General features: G+C 37.8%; 1 protein-coding gene across 2 annotated transcripts in view; it reads left to right on the top strand.

The window, feature by feature from the left end:
* The window catches only part of sgcz (sarcoglycan zeta), a 262,252-nt gene that overhangs the window by 190,176 nt on the left and 49,636 nt on the right, over positions 1-22,440 (top strand). For both annotated transcript variants that reach the window (XM_086083894.1, XM_086083892.1), the window contains exon 4: positions 21,482-21,569. In XM_086083894.1, coding sequence (XP_085940020.1) covers positions 21,482-21,569 — 88 coding nt within the window. The remainder of the gene's footprint in view (positions 1-21,481; positions 21,570-22,440) is intronic.

Here is a 22,440-nt window from a genome sequence, read left to right on the forward strand (position 1 = left end):
GCATGTTTAGATGTAGTGATGAACTTTAAACTGACAATGATTTCCTGAGCCCACGTGGCAATATTCAAGTTTTTTTTTTTTTTATGCAGTCTCTCCCAAGGAAACTGAAAATGAAGCAAAATGAAATGGAACTTTCAATGATGTTATGGGCTGAATTATCAAAATGTTCTAAACACACAATACAGACATTTTCATTGTCTTAGGACTCGGCATCTTCTTTTGGGGCTTTTGTTTGGAAGTATGTTTGTTTGTTTAGTTTGTTTGTTTGCCTAGGTATGCTGTAAAAAAGGTACAAAATTTCGCCATAAGGGGAAGGTTGTAACACGTTTTTAAAAATAGTTACAACCCTGCCCATGCCTGGCAGCCACTAAAAAGCTAACCATTTTTAGCATTTAGCTTCAAAGCTAGCGCTAATGCAACACACTAAATTAAACTAGAGAAACTACTAAATGACCTTATGTAAGTCAAACAATTGTATCTACAACACAGTGATCACTGTGCAAAAAACATTTGAGATACATTTTTGGTTTCTTGCCTGAATAGTTTTTTTTTGGGGGGGGGGGGCTTTAGAACAGACAGTTTGCAACTCAGAAGCATGAATCTTCACCAGTAAGCTTCAGTTGCAAGTGGGCATAGACTAGAATTGATGATGTCCCACTATCTCATTTCTGATTGGTCAAACTAAGAGTGTTACAAATATCCCTTTGTTACAACACTCCCCGGTCTCCCTATACAAATAAACAAAACACTCACACAGTGCCTCCCAGCCTCCCAACTGCTATTTTCCAGAGCGACACATGGAAAAAATTGATTGCTGAATGGTGAACATGAGTGATGAAAGAAAAGAGGCCCAAAAGTAAAAGCACAGAAAAGCAGGACCTTGTGTGCAGTAAAGTGGTCAGAGTGAAGCACACATTTCAAATAACGAATAAAGAATAAAATGATTGAATACAGGTGAAGGTGTTTTATTTCATCTGGACAAAACTGTTGGTAACCTTAATTATTCTTATGATTTGGTGGTGTCTCGCTCGCTGAAAACCATGAAATAGTGTGCAGTGCAGTTCCTTGCCGCGTTGTTTATAATCTGTCGGCCAATCAGATGACAGTGATGTCACGGTCTTCCTCGACCTTTGTTCTACAGAAGAGCCCGATTGGAAGAGGTTCTGAAGAATGGTGTCCATTGTCACCACCTGGCCTCGAAAAAATGTCATGAAAAAGAAACAAGACTGTTTTGGGGTAGAACCGGCACAATGGAAAAGAACCAAGAAAGGTCCAGTTTTGTATTGTTTGCCAATAGGACATTATCCCAGAAGTTTTGTGGCTTGTTAACATGCAGTTTGGCATTTTTATAATAATACATTTTCAACAGTGGTGTCTTCCATGGTTGTCTCCCATGCAGTCCACTTTAGCTCAATCGACAACGGATGGTGCGATCTGATACTGATGTACCTTGACACAGGAACATCAAGCTGCTTGGAGGTAAAGGATATAAGATCCTTTACCTTTAACGTGTGTGTGTATAAATTGCTTTCTAATCTCCTGAGACAACTCTCATCTTCGCTTCCACGATTGTTTTTTTTTAATAATTATTTTGAACCACAATTGAAAAGCAAGTTCATTTTCATTACATTAATGATTATTCTTAATATTATTTTACTAACAGAGGGTACCAACAATTTTGTCCATGTGTATATTATTAAGTCATGATTGTGTGGTGCACAGTGCGCCTAATTTCCATTTTTGCTCGCAGGGACATTTTTCAATTACTTTATCTTTAACCACGCAGCATGCAGGGAGATGTGGTCAGATGTGTTTTATATGTAAGGTGAAAAAGGTCGACATTAGTGTAATTGTAACATATGGCTTGCCTGTGTTTTTGACAAAAGGAATAATAGCTTGGAGCGTCACGTGTACATGTTTATAAAAGCAGACTTTACAATTTTGCAAAAAGAAGAAAATCGTGAAGAGGCCAACAACTGTGCATAAGTCTTGGGCCTCCACGATACATGTTGTAATTTACTTTTGCGCAACATTTTTCATCCATCCATATTCTATATGTGTTGTCCTCATTTGGTGATGCAGAGAATGTGTTGCTCAATACGTTGAATAGTGCGTAAATCTTTGTATGTCTTAAACCATACAAAGATTTAACATGTTACTTTGTGACAAAACACAGTTGGCAAATTATAAAACTGTAGAATGTCTATCTTGAGGAAAGGCAATAGAAAATTGCCACTAGGCTACAGAAGTGAGCAACAAAGGGCGGTAGTCATTGATCACCGCACCAAATTCAGCCACGGTCTAATACGTACGTAATCTGCACATTCAGAAAAAGTAATAGTTATCACATAATAAAATAAAGTGGTGCTAAAACACACAATATCTTATTATATAATTGCTAATATGACAAATGTAATGATAGCTTTTACACTAAATTGTGTATTTATGTTACGTGAACGGAGCGGTATCAGGAACTTGGAACCCAGAAAAATGCCGATTCGGCAAGAAGCTACAATCACCAGTATTGGCAGACATTTAAAAGCACCAGCGAAGCTTTGAAAGAACCAGGTCCTAAAGCATGGACTATGTTGACAGAGGATAAAACTGTTCAGTAGCTAAAATGTCTGCCAGCTCTGGGAATCTCATCTCAAACCAGTGCTTGGAGGCTCTCATACAAGGCATGCGCTGTGTGACAATAAGAGCCAGGGAGGATGGAGGCAGCTGGCATGCTCAACAGCTGGCAGGGCTGTTAAAGCTACTGTCCTTGACCACAGTTGCTGTAAGAAGAAAGAGAAATTGCTCAACTGGGCTATGCAGTCGGATGATGTAATCAATTTTAGGTTTTTATGAAGCCTCTGACGAGATTGGAGTCTTTAGCTCCATTGCTTTGTCTTTTGCTCCCAAAGGATCTGCAGTAATCTGGGATGGAGCTCTACCCAGAATAGCGAAAAAACACACATCAAATCTCCCTTTTCATACAATTCATATATTGTCTGATGATGATTAGACACACGGTGATGGTAAATTTATGCCGACACCAGTTTGGCATACATTTGTTGCCCAGTGTGTTGGATGGTGGCATGCGTCGTGTGTGGACAATGGGAAAGAGAAGCGAAGTGCTGATGGTTGAGACGAAATTAATGATTAGCAACACTCTGAAAACCACATGCAGATTTTTGAGGTAATTCTTGACTAGAGGAATGAAGCTCTGAGGGAACCAGTTGGATGCAAGGATTTTGATGATCCAAGCCGTGGCATTGTGTATCAAAAGTACAGACAGTATTCTTCAGGGTTCGAGGATTGACAGACTCGTAGATAAGGCCTGATTTGAACATGAAGCAATGCAGCATTGCCACACACAAGAAGTGTCATTTTTTTCTTCTTCTGTGCCTTGAATCCTGAGGATTTGGTTTCATTCTACGTTATGTATGCACGGGAAGCAAGGCATTCTCATCCATGTTGAACACGTGTTGAAGGTGGTAGACATTCTCATTAATATTTTTTTCCCCAAGGTTTCAAAGTACTTCTCAGGCACTTTGTGTAGGCAGATAACGCTTTCCTGTGTAAAGATGCACTCCTGGCAACACTTTATAATAACGTTTGTTAGTTAACCATTTGTGATACATTAGTTACTCATATTGAACTAATAAATTGTAAATATGAAAAGATTAGGAATAAATAATTTACAAATTGTTAGCTAATAATTTGTAAATGCATTAACAAAAGATAAAGTCATGGTAAGCTATTATCTGAACTCATGATTAACTAATAATTTGCAACTATTGGACAATTATGAACTCATAACTTGCACATATTAACTAATGATTAACTCGTGATTAAGGAATATCCATCGGTAATCATTAAAATGCATAAACAAAATATAAAGTCATGATGAGCAAATGCTAACTCATATCGAAGTACAGTAATTTGCAAATATTGAAGAATTATGAACTAATAATTTCCAAATATAATCTAATGATTAACTCTTGATTCAGAAATACCATTACTAATAATTATAATGCATAAGTAAAAGATAAAGTCATGATGGGCAATTATGAATTCATGTTGAAAAATGTGTATCTGCGGTATTGACTGTAATACAAACCTTTTTGCAGATCCATTCCAACATTCAATATTGGTGATTCCGCCAATATTTGTAGACTGTTATCATTTACAACTTAGATTTTAATGTGAACAAATTCTCTGCAAATGCCTTACTATCTTTTGTTATCATGAACAAACTATATTTTCATATCAACAACCTAGCCTGTATGCAGTAAAACAACTGTACTGATCAAATATTGATGACCTATTTAGAGGAAATTTACAAATAAAATGTTACTTGAAACATTTTGTTCGTGTGTGGTCACGTTATCAGGTGAAAAATGGTACATGTGTTGTTGACATGAAAATATTCTTGTTCATGATATATAAATATTAGCAGATAACATGGTAAGCATTTGAACATGATAATATGTTGGCACTTTGGAATAAGCGTTGAAAAAAGATGAGTAAATGAATTGTTGATATGAATATATTAAGGGTGGGCCAAAAAATCGATTCTCATAAGAGTCGCGATACTCATTAAGTACGATTCAGAATCCATTTTAAATGTCCCAAAATCAATTTTATTTAAATTATTTTATACTGTCTTCCCTTTGTTTGTATGTGCCTTTATTGGGAGCGCTGTTCATGTTGTACCCGATTTGGCCACTTAGGGGCAGTGTGGTTCCACGCGGTCTGATAGACTGTTAAATTGTAGCCACATTAGAGAGTAGAAGGAAAAAGTCACGATCAAGTCATTCCAATAAAAGTTGTTTTTTTGCAGCGTGGAGCCGTTCTTTTGAGTGCTAAAAGTGTCGCGAGTAGCGCGCTAATTAGCATTAGCGAGTCAGACTGGAGTAGATCATTACAATTCCTTGCACATCTAAAGATTGGAGCAAAAATCATTGTCAATCAAATCATTGTGAATCAAATGTTATTATAAAGTGTTACCGGGTAATCAAGGCTATGCGGGGGAAAAAACTGCTTGTAGTGGCTATGCTTTCTCTCGGTTTACCTTGCCATCCAGCAAATTCATAGAAAATGTGATTGATTGATTGATTGATTGATTGATTGATTGATTGATTGATTGATTGATTGATTGATTGATTGATTGATTGATTGATTGATTGATTGATTGATTGATTGATTGATTGATTGATTGATTGATTGATTGATTGATTGCACTGAAATAGTGAGGAAGGAAAAGAAGAAGAAGAATAATGAAACTGCATTCTACCATCTACCTCACAAATCTAGAAAAATCTAAAACAAATCCCTTTGGTAAAAAAGGTGAAAATGAAAAAAAAAGTGCCCTCTTATAAACAGTACTTGTAAGTTACTTATTCTGTAAATCATCGAGGAACATAAAATATGATGTGAAAATGAAAAGTATTTGACCTAGTGATATTTGAAGTTCTACCTTATACAATAAAGCAATGATCCCATAAAGGTTGAATAAGACTTTTAGCGTCCTAGCAAGAAGTGCCATAAGACCTGAACAGACGGTCCTGAAATACTTGACAGCTCCAAAAATTCGACGTGGACAACTTATAGCACAATCCTCTGGTAATTTCTCCACACAAGCCTATCCTCAGTGACCATCACATACATTCACAAACACAGCCTACTGCCGCCAGGTCTGTAATTGTCCCCAAAGGAACCACATAACAACCTTTACCACCGCAAGACACACGAGACTTCAATGCTTTTCTCTTTAAGTTTCTATGTTTGTTGCTTTTTATTAGGCTTTTTTTTTCTTTTATCCATGATCTATGACATATATTTTTCCACACAAACACCACCTGTTTTATGCCTTTTTTTTGGAGTTGCAGCGTTCTCTCTCACCCATGTAGTGATACAGGCTCTCGAGGGACTGGCCTATTTATGTGGACTCTACTGCCTGGATAAGGGCTCAGCTTCCTGAGGGGAAATCACAGTCACAGACAGATCCAATAGGCTAGATGCATAGCATGCTATGGGAAAGGAGGTCATTTATAAAAGGGGTGTCTCTCTGGGGGTGTAACGCAATATGACAACACTTACACCAACAAAGGGTAGGTAAGATTGGAAAATGTTTCAAACGATAATTAAAAGGACCTGTTCCCATGCAACTTCCTCTGTTGCCGCTTCAAGGTGGACTGGAACATAATGTTGCAGTGGCAGGATAACTTCATTTCTGCTACTTGTCAATTATGGATTTATTCTTCCGTCTTTTTCCACAGTATACTTTTCAGTGTTCTTCCCTTGGGACATGAACTCGCTGAAACTTCTCCAACTTTGGAGCTGTAATTGAATGGTGGGGGTTTCTAATGGAACATTAGGCGGTTCCCATCTTGGCAGTCCGTATTGATTTTAACTTTGAAGAATTGCAAACAATTGTGGGTAGATGCAAGCCGACAGATGCAGACCTCAGTTTAGGAGGACATTTTATGGCTGTGAAAGTTGCTCCACTGTGACATGTGTCACTGTTATTGTGACTTTGTTTGGCTTTAATTGAACATTATACACACTAACTTTCTCTCCAAGGAATTGCAGCAGGCTGGTTGTGTTTCTTTTATTGCCCTTCTAGTTGTCTGTTTCTGGTTTAGGAAAAAGACATTTCAAAGACCACCTGTCAAGCAGTTCACATGGCGTGTGTGATGAGAGGCATCTTTTTTGTGCAAATAGTTCTTTCTTTGTTACACTTTTTTTGTTTTGTTTTATTTGTTTCAATAATTCTACCCTGTAGAATGTGCACTGTCCTCAAGCTCAATGCCAAAGTATTGTTTCTAAATCAGTCTCATTGGGTGCAATGTGTCCCATTGAAAATCGAAGAGGTTGGATGGAGTATTTTTGAATAATGAAAAAAATATACTTACCATGAAAGTCAATACCACACTATTAATATTCCCTTAAAATTGATGGCAGGAATCGTCAGTCAGGAATCTCAATGTTGATTTGTATTTGTATAACCAAACATCCATCCATTCATCCATTCATTCATTCATCCATCCATCTGTCAATGCTCAGCGAGTGCGCTAAGAAGGCCTCCAGAGTTTTTATTTATTTATTTATTCGTTCATTTATTTATTTTTAAACTTCTTTCAAACTATTAAAAAAAATCTGCCAAACAATGGTCCAATGAAAACAATGTTGCACTTTTTTGGGCCATGATTCCAATTGCCATGTTTGGCGCAAACACAGCACCACTCAAAAGTGGTTAAATGTGTTCACAATAAAAGCACACCACCTTGAAAAGCGTAATTAACTGTATAATATTCTCCTTATTAGTGATACCGTTATGCCATAAATTAAAACCCAACAAAGAACAAAATGCAAGGCTCGTTTGGAGATGGGGCGGGGTTTCCTTCGGCTTGGCACCATCTTCATTGTGAGGTGGTTGTTTTTCCGCTAGTACTACAGGAAGATGTAAAAGCGACATTGCATTGAATGCCTGAATCGGAACAAGATACAAACAAACAGAAACAACAAGTGAGGAGATCAAGTGTTCCTTATATTTATTTTTCAACATGTAGTTGTTGGAAGAGGGGGAAGTGGGACAAGCTTAAAAAGTGAAAACTGTAGAGTGTAATAATGCAGCTTAGGCACAGCAACATGAAAAGCTGACATTACTGTGTGCGATTTTTGTCATTTCTATGAATCCTTAAATGTTTACAATGAACTGCAACTGACCACTTGAACGACTACCTGATTTTGCCAATGAAGAAGCGCCACTTGCGAGTAGAGCTATGGCAAGTCAATTCATTTCCATTCAATGTAAACAGGACATTTGGGTTTATAACTGAGTTCATATTTTGAGCTTGGCAGCAGCAGCCTCTCAGTGGGAATCCTATTTTTCAAATTGCCTTATTTGAAATTACTCAGCATGTCTTCCCTCAATCTGTCCAACAAGTGTACAATCAAATTAATTGTATCCGTGATCAACTTTGCGCTCTCTGTGACATTTTCTTTCTACAACCTGAATACAGTAATGATTACAACACACTGCGATAATAAGTGACACATTGTCAGAAGCTGAGAGCTCTGCCCTGTACGGACATACGTGTAAAGCTTGTCAAAAGTCTCAGGGTTTCCACGTGGCTCCCCACAGCATTAAGAATATATCAAACTAGAAGTTGACTCTTCCACTGTTGATAAATTAAACATACAGCTTGTGGTTCGTGGTTTGCAGAGGATGAGGCCAGAAGCAAAACGAAAAAAAAAATCTGCATCACGTTTTCCAACCTGAGAAGTATGTGAAGCGTACGTGTTTGTTTGCCTGCATGCGGAATGACTGCCAGGTGTGTCCAGAATGTACAGTAGGCCAGTGTCAGACATGGTCAAGACTCACTTGGGGAAAAAATAGCCCTATTAACATTTAACACCATTTTTTACAATGCTTTAAAAATGGAAGTCATATTACCTTCGCTGGAGAGGAAAAGAGATCAAATCAAGATGCATATTAATGGTGTGCTCCTGCCAGCCGTCATTTCTGAGGTCACTTAAACGCCACAACAAATACCGTAGTCTGAATTCTTGTCTGGAGAAAGTGCTCTAACCATGATAATTCCAAGAATTGTGATTAATGTGATGTTGTCGCTGAAATAAATGGCTTTCCAGAAATCTTCCCCAATAAAGATTTCATACAACGCGTACTATTCTAGGAAATCAGATTGTGGGAAGACAAACAGGCATCTTGCATTAAAATGGGGTCCAAATTATAGAAATCACAACAGACTGACAAAACACAAAAATAGTTATTGTCTTATCTTCTGTCTTCGATCCTATTGCAACTGATGTCTTTGTACCACAAGTACAGACGTCTGAGGTCATTATTAGTCTTACTTCACAATGACATGATACGTAGGAAATGTTGTGAAGCAAATTTTATTGTGCTGGCTTCAAGGATGAGAGAGTTACTTTCTCTGTCTGATTTAGAAGCATTAAAGATAATAGAAGACAAGGCCAAGTCACCAGAGGAATGATCGGTAATTGTGAACATAACACTGATTGACAGTGGAACTTTTACTGCGGGCAGCCTAAGGCACACCTGTGCTGCAATAATCATGCTGTCTAATCAGCATCTTTTTATGCCACACCTGTGAGGTGGATGTTCTTGGCAAAGGAGAAGAGCTAACTAACACAGATTTAGACAGACTTTCTAACAATATTTGAGACAAACAGGTCTTTTGTATTTCGTCGCTGTCCTGCGAAAAACACTTATGTCTATTTTTTTTAAACGTGTTTTGTGATGTCTGCATTCAGTTTCATCCCATAAACATAAAAATTTAATAAAAAAATAATAAAAAAAGTGCGAAAAACGCTTATGTCCCCCAATTTTTTTTTTATGTTTTTGGGACATTTGAATTAATTAACAATAGTGAAGTATTATATTCCATGGTACTGCCCTTCATGGCATCCAACTTTGTTACATGTCAGAAAAGCACATTTGCACTGATAGTTGCACACATGAGATTTGCTGTAACTGCCATCATTACTACAATATCACTCCATTGTCATGGCCATCTTGAAGTTTGTCAGTTCCCCTTGATGTCCCCTTTGAGCTTAGGGAAGTGGAAGAAATCACACGGAAACCGCCTGGGTGAGTTGCGTGGTTGCTCCAGCTCAGCAAATGTTCTTCGAGGTCAGGAAATGTCACATGCTCAGGGGATTGTGAGCAAAAGTGTTGTTGTCATGGTGAAGCAGCCACGAGTTGTCCTGCCACAACTCTCGCTTCACAATCAGCAATAATAATAAGTAAACGCCTCAGGATCTCGTTAGGCGAGCTGGATGTTCACTTAAACAATGACTTACCATGGGACAGCCATGAAAGGACTTTTGCCAACCCTGTGCCTCAACTGCAGCCATCCACAGCTGTGCTGTTACTACTGCTGCCTTCGTGTGGTATCGAAATTATGGGAAATTGCACGTGAACCCACCCTCATGTCTGTATTTTCTACTGGACAACTGGGAATTTATATATTTATTTATTTAAGTGTCAACATGGCAAAGAGCGCCGAAAGATTTGTGAATGGCAAGAAATATGAACACTTAGGGAGTTAAAGTCCGCTAGCACAGCAGGTTGTTTTAGAATCGTCACAATTACATAGCATACACAATTTCGCTATAACAACAAAATCCCATGGACAGAACTGGGTCGTAATCAGGAGTTTCCGAATGGTAAGGTCCATCTTGCCCATAGCACATGAAGGCAGGGTATGACTTCCCTGGAATGAACGATTTAATGCATTTAGAAGCAGCATGCAGAACTGAACACCTGAGGTGCATTAAATATAAACACCAATGGGACAAATGCTCTAGGTAGGGATCAGCCAACCCCTGATTAATTAATTAAAAAAAGAAAAAAGAGAAAGTGTGTGTGGCATATGTAGTATGAATCAGATCATTTTATTTTTTTAATTAGAAAACCTTTTTGGCAGATAATGGAACAAACCCAATTTTTAGTAGAGGTGTAAGTAGGCTTTTGTTATGATTAAAAAAATCATGTTAAAAGGCGGATCAAAATTTTAACTTCATTCATTCATTGCAATAGATTGACTTTTTTGAATTTCCTCGGCTGTTGTCACTGGATTGTTGGCCTACTTTACTAAATAGATGCGTTTCAGCTTTTGATTATATAATTATGACCATGGTCGTTAAATTACAACCCCTCCCCTGCATACAGCACACTTTTCTGTTTTGCCCACCTTGGGAGTCTTTTGCAGACTATTTTGGAATGTCAATATTACATTGCAGTATTTGTGGGAGTTACCAGTCTTTGGTACAGAGCTAGAACATACAATTCGTGCTTCTTTGTATTCACCTGTACAGTCGCAGCGGTGGAATGCACGTCTTGCAATTGTTATGCTTAATTATGCGAAAGCTCTTGACTTAGGCAGAAGTGATGATTGAAAAGAATGGCTTTCTCAATGCATGCTATCTGTCCCCAGTTTCCAAGGTTGTACTCTCACCGCTGTTGAGTTTTTATCTTTTATCAATCCTTAATTCCTAGCAATGTAAACTCTCTCAAGCAATATATTACTCTGCAAACTGTAATGATTTTGTTGCCTGCTGTTCAATTGTGGTTAAGTGTAGTAATGGACAATATAGTTGCAGTGCCAGTGTGCCACTACTTTCTATCTAAAATTCAACTACGGACATGTCCACCATAAAACCCAAAAATAAAAATAAATATATGTCATATTTAATATAATATAAATATAATAAAGTAACATAATATAAATATAAACATAATAACATTATATAAATAAGAGGTATATAATGAAAAACAATATTAATAAAACCCACACTTTATGGCCTCCATTTATGTTGATGCAGATTTTTCATATCTAGCGTGTGTTTTTTCCCCATCCAGACTAATGCATTAAATCTTGGTCATTCATAATTTTATGCAAATGGTGGCCATCACAGATGATCAAAGAACCACTTTTGCGGTTGTCTCTTTCTTGTTAACCACCGTCCAACAATTATGCAGGTAACGACTTTGGGATTTCATCGAATGGCTATGAGATCTGCGAGGATGCCAATGTCAAGAATTCTAACTGACCACATTAATCAGACTAACAATATTGAAGATGCAGGATGTAAAATGCACAGGCCGATCGGTGTTTATTGACATCCTGAGATTGGAAATGACATACAAATGAAGCCACTGCTGCACCAAATATTGCTGGGATCCGATTTGAAAAACAAAACAAGTTCAAGTTAAATCATCGATGGGTTTTGTGCAATGCAATACTAGTTTTACCAATTGGTTTACCAAAATGCTACCTGACTTAGAATGATCTATTTCAAGATTGTAAAGGAAAGAAATTGTTGATGTGAGCTGTGAGAAATGTCATCCTAGTGACACTTGTGTACTTGAGTACTTGTGTTTACGTTTTACATTGAACTAAGAATAATATATTTAACCGCCCGATTGTGACTTGCAAGCAAATTAATGTAGACTATGTTTATTTTATTGTCAATAATAGGCTCAGAACATGTTTTTCAAAAGGTGGCCTCACTTGGTGTATGTGCCTATTATGTTTATTGGTCCAATGCAAAGTAGATGTATGAATGTGGAAGTACAGTATTTGTTTTGAATGACTAAGGGATCGGCCTGTTGTTAATTTGTTGCTGCTGAGTTAATTAATTCATGGCTTTAGTAGCATGTGCACAATTGTGCATATACTCTATTCAGCTTGGGTGCAGGTACGAAATAAATACAGCGTAAATGAAAAGCAATTCACCTTGGGTCTTCATTTCCATCCATTATGGCTTAGAGCACTGAAGCAAGGTGGCTGTTTGGAAATCAGTCATGCCAATGGAATAACAATATTGAGATGTATTAGTGCAACAAAAATATCAACCAGTCAACAGGCAATCTTTTATCCATACACGAGCATCCGCTTCAAATGAACACTCTCTTTCCCCTTGGCACTGTTTGAGGAAACACATACAAGTGGGATTTGAAAGAGCTAGCTAGCGACTCTGATGTACTGTTGCGAGACAACAGAGAGAGAAACACCCACAGAAAGACAGAGCAATAAAAAAAAAACATTTCGTTTTGCTGTGCTGGGTAAGTATTAATTAAGTTAAAGCTGTTATGGCTAATTAATAATTGCTCACAGCACTTGAACAGGACTCAAAGTTCACCTGACCTTGTCTCATAAGCCATCAGTTTATAGCTTCACTTTTCTGACTTAAGCAATGAATCTATGATATCTAAAGCACCCGGGAAATTGCAACCTGTCTCCGACAATTTCGCCTTCTCAAAAAAGCATGATAAGGTATTATGATTCATATGTTGCTTGATATAGAAAGATAATGTGAGCTCCAACACTTTGATACAAAGAAATGTATAGTGCACGTGGTGTAGAACAGGCACTTTGAATTCTGGTAGCTCGAACGTAAACTCAAATTTTCTCCATGAGCATTGATTTTTTTTTAAAAGTACAGATACAGACCATTTAACACATGCCTGTTGTCATTACACAGCCAAAGAGTTGAGTCTGTCAGTGATTCATCACATGGCTGTCAGCCCTACTTTATATCACTGTCCCTGCGATGAATGAATAATACGAGTGCTGGGGTTCAGGTTTTCACATAGAAACCTCTTCAAGGAACAGCAGCTGTCATAAAAATGTACACTTGGAACAGTGAAGCCAGTTTCTTTGTTTTTGCTGCTGACGAAAACCATTTGGTTTTGACATTAGAAGATCAATCTATGTCATGAGCTCAGCATTTAATCTTTGATTTGCAGTTGTTCAAACGTGAAACAGATAGACAACTTGGAAAATATCATTTTAAGAAAATCCATACATTTTTTATGTTAGCAAGTAGGGCTGTGCAATTAACTGAAATTCAATTACAATATCAATTATTACAGTCCATAATTACAATATTAGCATAATCTTTAAAAAAAAGATTGTTAATAATAATTTTGAGTTTTTTAAATGTATACATTTGCACCTTTTTTTTTATTTAAAAATAACAAGTTTAATAAATTTTGTTTCATCCAAAAGGAACTTTCATCATTGTAGTATTTCGAAGAATTACATTTGTCTTTTTTTTCTTTCTTTTTTTACGTTTAAACATTTTCTTGTTTTGTACCAAAAAATAAATAATCATCCTAATCGTGATTTCAGTTATTACCAATATAATCGTGATGAATATTTCCTTCATAATCGAGCAGCCCTATTAGCAAGCAAATAGTCAGTCCTAAATCCTATACAACATGCATTTTAATTGCTAAAGAGGAAAATGCTGGTAGTTGCTGGGAAATCCCTACTAACTTAAAACACTGTTCAATTGGGTTGGCAATGTGCACATTGTAACACAGCAAGTTTCATGGTATGTTTTGCATTGATTAAAAAATAAAATAAAATCAGTCTGCTGCTTATTCAAGACTATGAATACAGAGCAGCAGTTGTCCAGAACTAGAAAAGGGGAAATTTAATTACCCGCAATATTGTTACGCAAAACCCGCCATACTTATTACAAGTTATGACAATACTGAAAGTGATGCTTTGGTGAAAAATAAATGTTTTCTTTTTGTTTCCTTATTCCTTTTAATCTCACTTCAACTATTTTGTATTCAAGATAATCCATTAAGGAAAATCTCTAATCCACGAGATGCTCAATATTGGGGCGCCTGTTTACAAAAATAAAATAAAATGTTTGCTTTGTTCATTTCTAGGACAAACACCCTGTTGTTTATCTTCCTCTGTTTTCACCTGCACGGTGGACTCCCAAGGTCTTTTTTACCCCTGTGCCTCATCATCTGCATTTCAAGATGTTTCTTGAAACCGTATGGTCCCTGCTTCTCGCTGCTTCTTCCTTCCAATACTTTTCTTTTGCTGTAATCTTCCATAAAATCCGTATGAGTCTCTTTCCATCCTCTATCTACCAACCTGTGTCATTCATTTCCATTTCCTGTGAGAACAGATGAATTTTTAATCACTGCCATCAATTTAAAATGTCCCAAATTAAGACCTTAATTGTCCTTTTTCAACATTGTCGTTCTAGTAAGGACAAACTAAAAAATATATTTCTGATTGTACATGTATGATGACAAACAATGTTAAAATGATAAAATGTTATGCTGTATATTGTAAAACATTTTTGTGGCGTGACAGTTAGGACTTTATAATGTTTAGAAAATGATTAATTCGATTGACATGGCATCTAAACGAAATTGCAGAAATGTAAATATTATTATACTTTAGGTAGTGACAATCTACGGAGGAATGTTTGTTTTTATTTCTGCAGTTATATGGCCATTGGGTACCAAAACAAGACATTAGTGCTGCCCCGACAACAAGCCCATTACTTATTTAATAGTGCTTGCAAATTTAGCAGAATGAATGTTGAAGAGGAATAGAGGGACACCGCAGGCTGTTTAATCACTCACCGTTTGATTGGTATTCTGTTTTTAACTCTGACTATGTAAGAGTCTAAACAGATCAATTTGTACCGGTCTCCCTGCCTGTCTCGACTCACCCAACTCATTTATTACTTGTTGCTGCATTATTTAGAACACGGGCAGATGCTGTTAAAAAGTGAGGGAATGCCTTTGAAAGACATTGCCTACATCGATTTTTTTTAAAGGTATATTTGCAATTAAAGGCATCACTGGTAGGTTGACTCAGAATCAGAAAATACATCAATTACATTAATTACAATTACTTTCAATTTATATTTTCTAAAGTTAACAAATGTGGTCCTCACACGGTACAAGTCTATGTATGTGTAGATAGGCCATTTAGCCCCAGGATGTACAGAGAGACAGAATACAAAATATTCTATTGATCATCAGTGTCGCTAAGATACTTTATTTATTTATTTTAAATCAGGTGCCTCCACCTGTGTTTAGTCAATCTATTCAGTAACCTGGTATTGTCATAAAACAGTAAGCCCACAAAATGATAATAATAATAATAATAATAATAATAATAATAATAATAATAATAATAATAATTTTAAAAAATTAATCAAACATCTTTGGAGAAGTTAATGCATCAGATTTATATAGCGCTTTACGAGACACTCAAAGATGCTTTACAATGGAATGAATACATAATTCATGCATTCACACATTCACACTGTGGTGGCGGCAAGCTACTTAAGTACCTACAGCTGCCCTGGGGCAGAAAGGCTAAACAGCCAAATGAGCAGCTCAGAGAAGAGCCTACAAGTTCCAAGAAAAAAATAGTGTGTTATTACAATATCAGCAGTCAAATTTTAAAAATGTGAGTTTTGCTACCAGTGATTCTCTCTGACCAAGTAGACTTGACATACTGTAACACACAGATATCATCGGCACCCATTACCCCAAGATTCATTTACAAAAAAAATGCACAGTTCTTTGGCCCAAAAAAAGTTGGCAACCATTACCATAAAGAGTTCCAAATAAACGCGTGCATGAACATCACCTCATATACAAGGTAGAGCTAATGCTACAACGTTTGCAAGCGCAACAACAACAGTAGTTGACTGTTATACACAACACACCCGAGCACATCAGCTTCGAACTAAGCAGCACAGTCGCGGTGAGTGAGACAGACAAGCTGAAAGCTGTTATTAGGCCCATCTGTACTCATGCCCCGAGGCTACGATGATGAACCAACAGTCCACATCTCACTGTTTGCGCGCTAATTACACTAAGTGCCTGAGGCCCTCAGCCCCGTGCTTGCATCTATAATCAATGTCAAATCAAATTATTAACACAACTGATGTTGTGGTAGCTCACAAGCGCCTGTAATATATGTATGTGTTTATATTGCTTAACTTATTTTGTGTAAACAACAAGCAAGAAATGATGAGGTAGAGATGCGTGAGAAAAATACATGGGAACATGAAGTGAGCATGCACAAAAATATTGTCTTATTGTGATTCGTTCGTCCCCATTGCCACAGGTGCATAGCCGGGAACACTTAGCAATGCATTTATAAAAATGTAAAAGAACGTGTTGCTCGAGTGCGACGATACAACCTTGGAAGCAAGTCTGCGAAATTGCTTCTTTCTCAGATATTCTCCAATGCTGCATTCAAGACTGATGGGGAAAGGACGTATCCCATAATATTCGAGTTCTGACCTCAGAAGAGTGGCAAAAAACACAATATATAGCTATTGGCATCACTGTATGTATGAATAACAGAACCATTTAGCAGATTGAATAAACTACATTAAAATGCTGTAAAAAAATAAATAATGCAAAGTGTGAATAATAACCTTGCACAATATTCATAAATACAAGGACACATGCAGTTGCAACGTAGACTTGTGCTACAATTACTATAATGTGATTTTTTCTTGCCAGTTATTCATGATAACGGCGTCATTGAAATACGTTGTATGACTCCTGTAGAATCAATCCAAGTGAGAAAACTTGCCGTATATAATAATACACCCATTGTGAGCGCAGGCCAGCAGGGCTCAGGGGAGGGGTTGGACAATTTTACAATGGAATGCTTCCAACTTTGTAGGAACATTTTAGAGATTGGCCTGTTATGTTCCAGCATGACAGACAGCGTGTGCCCCAGTTCACAAAGCAAGATCCATACAAGCATGCTTGGATGACTTTCATTTGGAAGAACTTGACTGAACAACCCCATCACACACATTTGGGACGAACCACAATAGAGTTTGTGATCGAGACGATCTCAGGTCCAAAAACATCAGTGACCTATGACCTCATAAATGCGCTACAAAATCCCCACAGACGCACATGCCGATAATATTTTGTAGGAAGGAGTGGAACCAATTGTGGTTTCAAAGGGGTGGGCCAATTCCACAATAACGACTATGGAAATGCCATTAACTTCAGGTGTGTAATGTGTTGTTAGGTTTATATGACATTCAATATGGGCTCTAATTTTATACTGTACTCAGTGTATGTGCAAGTCTAGTCTACCATGTTTGGGATAGTGCTGTGCCTCTCTATGCATCCTGGCGGCTCGAAAATGTGAAAACTGAAAACTGAAAATTTGGTGATGGAAAGTAACTGCGCTTGGTATAAAAACGGGTGCATGTTTAGCTTAGCGTGTTTGTGAAATTGGTAGATACGCTATGCCTTGCTGAGTTTTCCGGTGGACGCCGGCGCATCTTGAAAATTGGTGACAAAAAGTATTCTACATTTTAGACTCTGTAAAACCGGGTCTAACTTGTGGTGCAGGCGGTGTAACGCGTTTTGGGGCGATTTTATCAAGGCGCAGGCAGACAGATAGGCACTCTGCAGGCTTGTGTGGTGGATGTCACCGTATTTCATTCATACACAGTAAATGACCGACATGACATTGTATAAATCAATTCATTGAGCAAATTATTTTCACCATCATGCATGAAATATTTAACTAGCACTTGCCTGATTGCGAGATACAACTGGCAGTTTGATTGCTGGGGCCACACAAAAATGACCGGATATGCAAGGCGGTCTGTGGTTTGTCTACGTCACATGCGCGGCCACTACAACACTGTATCTGTATGAGCACAGGTGCGCGTGCCAAGCTCATGCACGGATACCAACGAGTCAAATTCTGCTTCAACAATGTCAAGTATGCACCCCACTGCCCTGATTTTAATGGGAATTAAGGGAGCCACTTCAATTGGCCAGGAGCCAGCTGTGCTCCATCACGGGGGCATGCCCTCTTCTATGTGCGCTAGTCAAGCAAAATACCAAATGAAAGAAAACAAAGTTAGACTGCGTTTTGCGCTAGGTGATCATTACAGTTGATAAAACTGGAGTTATAATATAGCATGACGATATGATGGAATTACAAAATTCAGTCATCCAGATTTTTAGGGTTTTCTATGCATTTATCCAAAAATGGTTGGAAAAAAATGAGCGACAGTGTGTGCATGCTTGCATGTGAATTTGTGTGTGTGCGTCCGTGCGTGTGTGTGTGTGGCTGCTGGAGGATATTTCTGTCTTGAGTCATAATATAAAAACTAGGCATACTCTTATCACAACGTGTGATATATTTTATGAAGAAATGCCACAGGCTGGTCTGGTGGTGTATACTCGTAATTTTTAATCAGTGCTCTTTTACTCGAAAGGATTGTTTGTGAACGTGGCGTTGGATTGTGTCGAGGCTTATCTGAGCTTGACGCATCTGTATTCATTGTGAAGCTGAGCTAAATGTGCCTCAGATCTGTTGACAGTTAGATTAGAAGAGTGTTTGTGTGTCCTTGTATTGCTTTTACTGTCAACGACAAGAAAATGGGGGTGTATTTGTTTGATAGATTTTTCCCTCTCGTTTCAAAGATTGGAATGGTCGTGCAAAAAAAAAACGGAATTATGCAAGACGATTGGATTACATTTGACAATTCTTGAAGCCAAGCTATTGACATGAAGCCACCATGAAGTCCCATTGCTGAAAAAAATGAAGTGCGCCAAAGAGGTTACAATTTGTCAAAAAACTCATTGACCGGCCTAAAGATAAAATGGTGCAACATTTTGTGGACTGAAGAAAGCAAGATTGTTCTTTTCGGGTTTCAGGCCACCGACAGTTTGTCAGCCCACCCAAAAAGAAAAAGAAATACATTGAAGCACACTGTGAGAGTAAGACAGTGATTCATGGTGGCACAAACATTATGATACAGGGGAGGCTTCTCATACTTTGGAGTTGGGCCTGTTTGGCACATAGCAAGGATCATAGATCAGAATACTTGAAGAGGTCATGTTGCCCGATCTCAAAGAGAAAATGCCCTTGAAGTGGATGTTTCAACAAGGGTTCCAAACAAAACACAAAAATAAGCAAGCGGCGTATTGGTTCCAGATAGTGATGGACAAATTACGCTTCATTAAAGCTTTTATAGATGTACATATTTTTACTCCTCTAGATGTCACTATTGGTTTAAAGATGCAGTGGAAATGTAATGACTTTTCCATTGCACTGGCCTTTATTTTGACACCCAGATCACCATTTAGAGGAGTAAAAAATATAGCAATTGCTTCATGACACTTCATTTTCCCATCACTAGTTCCAGACCAATAAGTAAACAGTATGGAGTGCCCTGGACCTTAATAAGTTGTGCGGGATGACATTGAAAATTCCGTTCCTGAGGTCATTCCTTCCATAATTTGTACTGATGATGTATGTCCTTTAACGATATGGAGCACGGAAATGGTATCTGAGACTCGACATTATAAAAAGTGCTAATCGCAGGTACCTCATTTTCCAATATAGTCGAAGGCAATTACGGTGACTTTATCCTCTCACCAGTCACATTGTTTGGTGTCAACCAGGTGTTGTACAAATAGGAATTAGCATCTGCTTAATATGCATTATTTACAGCTCTAATTTCCATTCATTTGCATATGCTTGCTTAATGAAATAAGATTTTCCATATACAGTCATAGTTCTAGATGACTGAGCAATGCACTAAGTGAATGGCATCAGGGTTGCTCATAGGCACTGGCCGTTGAGCTGGAATGATGTGGAGAACATTACATCTGTCAAGCTGCACAAAACAGCCATACGCTTTAAACAGAGTGGAAAGATAATATAGTGAAGCCTATCCCACGCCCCGCTGAAAATAATTAATCCTGTGTGCATGCTTTGGGGAGCACATGAGAAGCACAATGTGCATCAAACCGTTTTGTTGTCTACCTGAGTGGCTGTTGTGTGCGCATTTGTGTGTGTTTGTAATGATCTGTGTGACCATGTACATGACCTTAATTAAAACCTGTCTGATTAGACTGTGTGTGTGTGCGTGTGCGTGCGCGTGCGTGTGCGCGTGCGTATGCGCTTGGTGCCCACCAATCGAATGTGGCATCCTATCTATGCATGTTTGTGTGTGCTTACTTAGTGTGGCGTTAGGAGCACAATCCGCCTAATGTGTTAAGGAGCAAGCACTTTACAGTGATTGTGTAATCTAATATATATATATATATATATATATATATATATAAGATAATAGAGGGTTTTTTTCTGACAGCAGTTTTAAGAAATTTTTGGGTGCTGAATCTAAAACTGAAAACAGTTCTTCTCTATCAATCAATCAAATAAAATCTATCAAATAAATGTGTATGTAGATAAATAATACACTAAGATGGAATAGTTCCAAGCTTTGAAAACTAAATAAATAAAATAAAAAACACTATAAAAGGAAATACTGTAGAACTTTGAACGCTGTGCCCATGGTTACAAAGTTAAGGGAAAAGCCAGCGCTAATTGTCTTAATTCCTACTTTGCTAGCTTTCTGTTTGCAGATTGTATATACTATCTCACTACCACTAATCTTTTGATCAGCATAAAAATCTAACTCAACAGATTTGTTTTTTGTTTAATTGTCCCCCAGCGTTTTTTATTGATGTCAATAAATCAAATTACGTACAGCACTTGCATTCCTTAATATGTTTGAAACAACTTATTCCTCTTCATGATGCTGCATGGGTTCCTCCGCCAGGTAGTTTAATAGCCTGTATCTTGCTTTTTCTTAAGCACAGCGTAAATATGAATGGATGATATATATGGAGGTCAGGGTGAGTTTTTCTATTTCACTGAGCCCAAACTTGCAATTTCAACACAACTCTCATTTGGAATTCAGACTGTAAAGCAACAAAGTATTCATTTGGGGAAACCCTCACAGAAATTCAGTCACCTGTGAGCTATTCAATTAATGGTGCCATAACAAAACAGCGATTTGAAGTCATAAAAAGGGAGCAAACGAGAGAAAGGGGAAAGGGAATAATGTGAGATCAACTGGAGGAAAAATGAGAGAGTGATGAAGAGTGTGAATTAAAGAGTTTCAATCAGACCTTGACAAGGAGAACAAGGTCTGGGCCTCACAGTACAGACAAAAACAGTACTTCTCGCTGATGCTCTTGGTGGAAGTATAATTAATGGCAGAACTCTTGAGTTCTCGTATGTGCGCCTTGGTTGGACAATTAATGTGTTTTAATCTTACCAAGGCAAATATTCCAATGACCCCTCTCTGTGTCTCTTCGCAGGACAGTCCATTGATCATGCAGTCAGACAGAAATGTGACTATCAACTCGAGGACGGAAGACGGGCAACTGACTGGTCAGCTCACCGTCGGTAAGATAGGGACACACACATTTGCGCACACACACCTGCAAACGCACTCACACACCATGTGTAGAGTGGAAAAAAGCACATAAAAGAAAAAAGATCATTTCTCAAAGGACATTAAGTTATATTGCTTTGTTTTTGCTTGACTTCCTAAATGCATTTACCCCCCTCTGTTTACTAAACTAAATACTATCTATTTCCATTAGGCTTTCTCACTGAGCCTTGAAAGCAATTTTTTTCTTTGACCGAATCATTTTTATCTGCTCTAATTAGATTAGTGAAAGCCTATTGTTCTTCAGAAGACATCATTCCGAGCATGTGTGGCGTCTGTGACGTCTTCCTATAGAATTCAATAACTCAGGCAAGCATGCAAAGACTTTCAACAAATCTGTTGGGAAAGTTGCATGCTGTAATGGTTTGGATGACAAATGTCTCTGCCCAACGTATGACTCATTTTCATTCATCCAGCAGTAGGGAGAGATCAGCGTGATGTGTTCAAATGCCTTGCTTCGAGAGAGGAATTTGCCAGCTAATGTCCGCACATTTTTCCGGTTGATCGATTGGAGACACGTAAATTAAAGTATCCAGTAGTATTAGATTTTAATGGCTTAGAAAGGTTAGCCTCTTAATGTTTTGTGAACAAGGTAAACAGAGATGAGCTAATTATGAGACTGTAACAACAGTAGAGTTATGATTAATGTGCCGCCATTTATGTGTTGTTTACGACCATCAAGCTGTGGGTGTGTGGGTGGGTGTGTGTGGGGGGTGGGGTGCGTGCGTGCGTACGTGTATTTGAGTGAAAATTAGTAGTATGAAAATATTATGAAAATGACTAGTTCATCATTTGGAATGTAAATATTTTAATCACAGTGGGTTA

This window comes from Leptonotus elevatus, chromosome 8 (genome assembly GCF_054856555.1).
Source record: "Leptonotus elevatus isolate MCC_2025b chromosome 8, RoL_Lele_1.0, whole genome shotgun sequence".
NCBI lineage: Eukaryota > Metazoa > Chordata > Actinopteri > Syngnathiformes > Syngnathidae > Leptonotus > Leptonotus elevatus.